The 7,069-nt window shown below is 54.3% G+C and overlaps 1 protein-coding gene across 1 annotated transcript; it reads right to left on the bottom strand.

Moving 5' to 3' along the window:
* LOC309603591 (olfactory receptor 14C36-like) lies at nucleotides 1–957 on the bottom strand (the record flags this gene model as incomplete). The annotated part of the gene is made up of 1 exon (XM_082338396.1): nucleotides 1–957. One exon carries the CDS (start codon nucleotides 955–957, stop codon nucleotides 1–3), a length of 957 nt encoding a protein of 318 aa, XP_082194522.1.
* Nucleotides 958–7,069: the final 6,112 nt, after the last annotated feature.

Genomic DNA, 7,069 nt, shown 5'->3' with positions numbered 1-7,069 from the left:
CTATGCAGAAGATGATGGGCAGTTTATTGCTTCAGAAAAACATGCAGTTATCAGCTTCACAACTGCATCCTTGAGCTGCTGGTTCCTCATGCTGTAGATGAGGGGGTTCACTGCGGGAGGCACCACCGAGTACAGAACTGCCACCACCAGATCCAGCGATGGGGAGGAGATGGAGGGGGGCTTTAGGTAGGCAAATGTGCCAGTGCTGAGAAACAGGGAGACCACGGCCAGGTGAGGGAGGCATGTGGAAAAGGCTTTGTGGCGTCCCTGCTCAGAGGGGATCCTCAGCACGGCCCTGAAGATCTGCACGTAGGACACCACTATGAAAACAAAACACCCAAGTGCTAAACAGACAATGACCACAAGAAGCCCGGCTTCCCCATAGTAGGCATCTGAGCAGGAGAGCTTGAGGATCTGGGGGACTTCACAGAAGAACTGGTCCAAGGCATTGCCGTGGCAGAGGGGGAGTGAAAATGTATTGGCAGTGTGCAGCACAGCATAGAGGAATCCACTGCCCCAGGCAGCTGCTGCCATGTGGACACAAGCTCTGCTGCCCAGGAGGGTCCCATACTGCAGGGGTTTGCAGATGGCAACGTAGCGGTCGTAAGCCATGATGGTAAGAAGAGAATACTGTGCACCAACCAAGAAGAATACAAAGAAGACCTGAGCAACACATCCTGCGTAGGAGATGGCCCTGGTGTCCCAGAGGGAATTGGCCATGGCTTTGGGGACAGTGGTGGAGATGGAGCCCAGGTCGAGGAGGGAGAGGTTGAGGAGGAAGAAGTACATGGGGGTGTGGAGGTGGCGGTTGCAGACTATGGCAGTGATGATGAGGCCGTTGCCCAGGAGGGCAGCCAGGTAGATACCCAAGAAGAGCCAGAAGTGCAAGAGCTGCAGCTCCCGTGTGTCTGCAAATGCCAGGAGAAGGAACTGGGTGATGGAGCTGCTGTTGGACATCTGCTGTCTCTGGGCATGGGGATCTGTTCAAGAAGGAAAAGATAGTGACAAGTTAGGGAGATTTCTCTGAGCAAAATCAAAGCCATTTCTCATACACACAGACACCCTTTTCCTTTTCTAGGAGACCTTCCTTCAGCTCTGTGGCTGCAGCCCTGGTTGGTGCTGGCTGAATGTGCCATGAGGAGCAGGGGCTCTTCCCACTGGCTGCTTAGGTGTCAGCCCTGCTCTGCAGCAGTGGGTTCATGGGAAGAGTCGGGGCAGGGGCCAGTCCTGGTGTTTGACCTTGTCTCATGAAACCGCTCCTAGTGCAGAAGGGGCTGTCAGCATCTGCACTCCCAGTGATAAGGAACTGAGGTGGCAGAAGGCAGTTTGAGAGGTTTGGGTTTTTTACAGCTCCTCCTCCCGTCCCACCCTGCGGTGTGTTTTTGTATATAAGAAACCCTCAGCATTTGTGCTGCACTCAGGGAGAACAGAGGGAGTCCTGTCAGGCAAAAGGAGTGAGGGGAGGAGGACTGTCCCTCCGTCTGGCTCCCAGTTTCCCTGGGCTTTCACCTTTCTGAGATGGAGGGTGATCACACTCTTGTGTTACCCTGAAAAGCCACCAGGCACTGCTGTGAGCAGAGGGATCCACCTCAGATCACTAAATGTCTCACCCTTTCTCAAGGTCTCAGGTCCCCACTTTTAGCCCAGAACACACACAGGGCTCATTTCACAAACCCAAAAGGACGTTCTCTATGCATCTGTGCACTTCTCCATGGGGTTTTCAGATAACACAAAGGCTCTGTAGGACAGCTTTGCATCCTGGAGGGAAGCTCACAGCTTGAAAGGAATCCTCAAGGAGATAGCCAAGTGTCCTAATGATGGCATCTGATTAAGGGAAAACCAGCTTATTCTTCAGCCCCAGAGACTGAATTGCACACAGCCCCACAGGTTAGAGGAAAGCTGGGACACTTGTTCCCATGGACACACCTGCATGAAAGGACCCACAAGATCCGCCTGTGACTAGTCAGCTTAAACTCTCATTCCTAGAGTGCCTGGCAGCAAGAACAAAGTAACAATAACACAGACCAGTGGAGAAACAAGGCAAAACACAGTGAGGATCTGGCTGAGAGAGGCCAAGGCAGAGGCACTGGGGCACTCAGACAGCGTTCCCCTTCCCCAGCTGTGCACGCCACCTCCCAGACACCACCATTGCCGGGCAGCTGCTCTCAGCCCCTGTGCTCTGCAGAGGGAACTGGGCCCGTGGCTGCAGAGCTGCACCACGGCTCTGCTGGAGTTCTGGCTGCAGAGGAGGTGGTTCATGGCTTGGAGCCCCCAGCCCTGAGGGCAGAGGCTTTGGTGGGTGGGAGAGGAGGCAAGGGGCCTTGCTCAGAGGAAGGGGTCTGCATTAGGGGGGATTATATGGAGGTTTCTGAATTCTCCCTCCCACAGCATTTCTGCTTTTAGTTTCCTCTCATTCCCTGATCACATCCCTGCTGCCTGGAGATTTTCCTGCTGGGAGGCTTTTCCCTGTCCCATGTCTTTTCCCTGTCAGCGCTCACAGACCCCATCCCAACCTCTGTGCACTCACCTTGGCCCTCCAGAAACCTGCCTGTTTGCAGGGCACTGGCTGGGTGTGTGTTCCTGTTTGCAGGTGGAAAAGGGCAGGTCAGAAGAACCCTGATGGGTCCAGCAGAGGTGATGCTGGTGCTGTCCATAGGCAGAGCAGTGGCTGAGGGCATGTTACGTGGCTTCTGACAGACCTATTGATCACCCAGTGCTGCAGCTCAGGAGTCTCAGTGACTTATTAAAACTTTGGAGCTCCTTTTCCATTGATCTTTTTCTCTCCCCTTCCCTACACCCCTGGAATAGGAAACTCAAAAGACAAACTCAGGAAATCTCCTTATCGTTCTACTAATCCCTGCCGTGATCTTCTCCTTGAGACATCCCCTTGGAAATATTCTGGGGGTGATGTGGAGCTGTGAGCAGCCCTGACCCATGCAGCACTCTCTCAACAGCAGAAGGACCCTGCCTTGCTGGGGGCTGCTCCTTCCACCCACAGTTTCGCCCCACAGCACCATGGTGAATTCCTCAGACAGGCTGAGTGCTGACCCTGGCAGGCGGCAGAGTCCCTGCCCCAGCACACAGCCCCCTTGGGTGCAGGGACCCTGCTCGGAAGGACAGCCCTGGGCACCCCTGGCTGCACACCCACCTTCACAGCCCTGCAGCCATCCCTGGGAGAAGACTGCCATCCTGTTCTGTCCCTCTGATGGTGCAGCAGGGAGTCCCTGCTCTGGAGCACGTCCTCCGCCTCTACACCAGAGTATCTCTGAGAATGGTACTTACATATCTCGCAGCCTGTGCCACACACCAGCTTTAGGAAATCCCACCAGGATCTGCAGATGCAATGCCCCACAGCCACAGACTTACTGTCTGTGAAGATTTCTCTCCCGGTGAGCTCTCAGCATCCTCCCACTCCCAAATGCCTTTAACCTCTCTCTGCCTCGCTCCTCTCCCCTCGCTGCCTGCAGGCAGCGCCCTCAACCCTGCTGCCCTTTGCAGAGGAGCTGCTCCTGGGCAGAGCTGTCTCTCTGCAGGGCTGCCCACTTGCCATCAGCTCCCTCCATCCCAGGAGCCCGGCCCAGCTCAGCAGCAGAGGCCCAGCCCAAGGCAACACTTTCTCTGCCCCTCTGGGCTCCCTCCAGGTGTCCCTGGGGCTCCAGGGGAACCTGCTGGGAAACAGGCTGAACTCATCACTGATGTTCCCTCCCTCAGCTGCGGAGATACAATTATTCCCAGCACTGTCATTTCTCCTATCAGGAAAAGATTTGGGCAGGAGAATCAGCTTACCTTGTCCCATCACGAGACAGGACACCTAGACAGTGACAAGGAGGGATCTGCATTACCCCTGCTGAGGGAAGGGATGCAGATGAGTCAATAGACACATCTCATTTGTGGGTTTGCAGTCCTGGGGCTAGAAGGGGACTTAGCTCCCTCCCATGCACAACACAAACCAACAGGAGGTGGGATTCCTCTTGCATCAGGTGTGCAGGTGGGCACAAAATAGGCACCTGCATGGGAGCTCCTTGTCGCAGTTCCCATGCTGATTAATGGGGATGGAGGGCAGGACTGGGCTGTTCAGACACAGCCCCTGGTGATATTGAAGGTGTCAGGAGTGGTCAAAGATCTGTGCAGGCAACTGCAAGCTCTAATGGAGCCGTTCGTAGAGACAGGCCAGCATCTGGGGCAATCCTCTTAGAGGCTGCTGGGAATTTTCTTTGGCCAACTGAAATGACAGCTGATGCCCAAATGAGGGCAAGTGAACCTTCCCCCACTCATTATGTTCAGGGCAGCCTTGAGTTATTCATCTGAACCACTGGAGCCATGTGCCACAGGGAGAGCTCAGGCTCTCTCTTTCTCTTCTCCATCAGCCGTATTTACCAGGTCTCCACTCACTCTACTGGCAGTTGCCTCATGTTCATCCCCACATTGCCTTACAGAGATCCTGGTGTCTACTCAAGTTAATGTTTAAATCCAGGCCCACAGAGCTCCATGAAATGCCCAGGCTTGCAGAGACAGCACAGGACCAGTGATGAGTAGCATTTCTCAGGGGTCAGCATTGGCGCTGGTGTTGTTTCACATCATTGTCGGCCACATGGACAGTGGGATTGAGTGCACCCTCAGCAAGTTTGCCAATGACACCAATCTCTCTGGTGCGGTTGACATGCTGGAGGGCAGGGATGTCATCCAGAGGGACCTTGACAGGCTGGAGAGGTGCGCCTGTGTGAACCTCATGAAGTTCAACAAGGCCAAGTGCAAAGGTCCTGCACATGGTTCGGGGCAATCCCAAGCACAAACACGGGCTGTGCAGAGAACGGAATGAGAGCAGCCCTGAGGAGAAGGACTTGGGGGTGTTGGTTAATCAGAAACTCAACATGACCCAGCAATGTGCTCTCGCAGCCCACAAGGCCAACCGCATCCTGGGCTGCATCAAAAGAAGCATGACCAGCAGGGCGAGGGAGGTGATTCTCCCCTTGTACTCCAATCTCATGAGACCCCATCTGGAGTACTGTGTTCTGGTCGGGGCCCCCAACAGAAGAATCATAGAATCCTAGAATGCTTTGGGATGGAAGGGACCTTTGAAGGTCATCTAGTCCATCCCCCCTGCAATTGGCAGGGACATCTACAACCAGATCAGGTTGCTCAGAGCCCCATCCAGCCTGGCCTTGAATGTTTCCAAGGATGGGGCATCTCCCACCTCTCTGGGCAACACCTTCCAGTGTTTCACCACCCACATTGTAAAAAAGTTCTTCCTTATATCTAGTCTGATTCTACCCTCGTTTAGTTTAAAACCATTACCCCTTGTCCTATCGCTACAGGCCCTGCTAAAAAGTCTGTCCCCATCTTTCTTCTAAGCCCCCTTTAAGTTCTGAAAGGCCGCAATAAGGTCTCCCCACAGCCTTCTCTTCTCCAGGCTGAACAGCCCCAGCTCTTTCAGCCTTTCCTCATGATAGAGGTGTTCCAGCCCTCGGATCATTTTTGTGGCCCTCCTCTGGCCCCACTCCAACAGGTCCATGTCCTTCCTGTGTGGAGGACCCCAGAGCTGGACGCAGTGCTCCAGTGGGGTCTCCCCAGAGCAGAGCAGAGGGGCAGAATCACCTCCCTCGCCCTGCTGGACACATATCTTTTGATGCAGCCCGGGCTACAGTGGGCTTTCTGGGCTGGGAGAGCACATTGCTGGCTCACATCTGGCTTTTAGTCTGTCGGTACCCCCAAGGCCTTCTCGGCAGGGCTGCTCTCAATCCCTTCATCCCCCAGCCTGTACTGATACCAGGGATTGCCCCGACCCAGGTGCAGGACTTTGCACTTGGCCTTGTTGAACCTCATGAGGTTCCCACAAGCCCACCTCTCCAGTTTGTCCAGGTCCCTCTGGATGGCATCCTGTCCCTCAGGCGTGTCAACTGAACCACTCAGCTTGGTGTCATCTGCAAACTTGCTGAGGGTGCACTCGATCTCGCTGATCGAGTCATTGATGAAGACATTGAACAGCACTGGCCCCAGAACGGACCCCTGAGGGACACCACTCATCACTGTTCTCCATCTGGACATCGAGCCATTGACCACTACCCTCTGGATGTGACCATCCAGCCAATTCCTTATCCACTGAACAGTCCACCCATCAAATCCATATCCTTCCAATTTAGAGAGGAGGATATTGTGGGGGACCATGTCAAAGGCCTTACAGAAGTCCAGATAGATGACATCTGTAGCTCTTCCCCCATCCACTGATGTAGTCACTCCTTCACAGAAAGCTACTAGGTTGGTCAGGCAGGACTTGCCCTTGGTGAAGCCGTGCTGGCTGTCCCGAATCACCTCCCTGTCCTCCATGTGCCTTAGCATAGCTTCTAGGGGGTTCTGTTCCGTGATCTTCCCAGGCACAGAGGGGAGGCTGACAGGTCGGTAGTTCCCAGGGTCCTTTGTACCCTTTTTAAAAACGGCTGCAATATTTCCCTTTTTCCAGTCCCCAGGGACTTCACCCAACTGCCATGACTTTTCAAATATCATGGAGAGTGGCTTAGCAAGTACATCAGCCAGTTTCCTCAGGACTCTGGGATGCATCTCATCAGGACCCATAGACTTATGTACCTTCAGGTTCCTTAGGTGGTCACGAACCTGATCTTCTCTTACAGTGGGAGGACCTCTGACCCCCCAATCCCCATCACATGGCCCATTGACTCGGGAGGTGTGAGGAGAGAGGTTGCCAGTGAAGACCGAGGCAAAGAAGTTGTTGAGTACCTCAGCCTTCACCTCGGCTGTTGCTACCAGCTCGCCACTTCTGCTCATCAGAGGGGGTCCGCTTTCCTTAACCTTCCTTTTCTGGTTAACGTACCTATAGAAGCCCTTGTTATTCTTCGTATCCCTCACCAGGTTCAGCTCCAGCCGAGCCTTGGCCTTCCAGATCCCATCCTTACACAACCGGGCAGCATCCCTGTACTATTCCCAAGCCACCAGTCCCTTCTTCCACTGCCTGTGCAATCTCTTCTTGCCCTTTAGTTTGACCCCACAGGTCATGGCTCAGCCATGCCAGCCTCTTCCCTCCCTTGCCCGATTTCCTGCACCCGGGGACTGAGAT

Source organism: Platalea leucorodia (genome assembly GCF_965183815.1).
Source record: "Platalea leucorodia genome assembly, contig: HAP1_HAP1_SCAFFOLD_139, whole genome shotgun sequence".
NCBI lineage: Eukaryota > Metazoa > Chordata > Aves > Pelecaniformes > Threskiornithidae > Platalea > Platalea leucorodia.
This window is presented reverse-complemented; position numbering and strand designations above follow the sequence as displayed.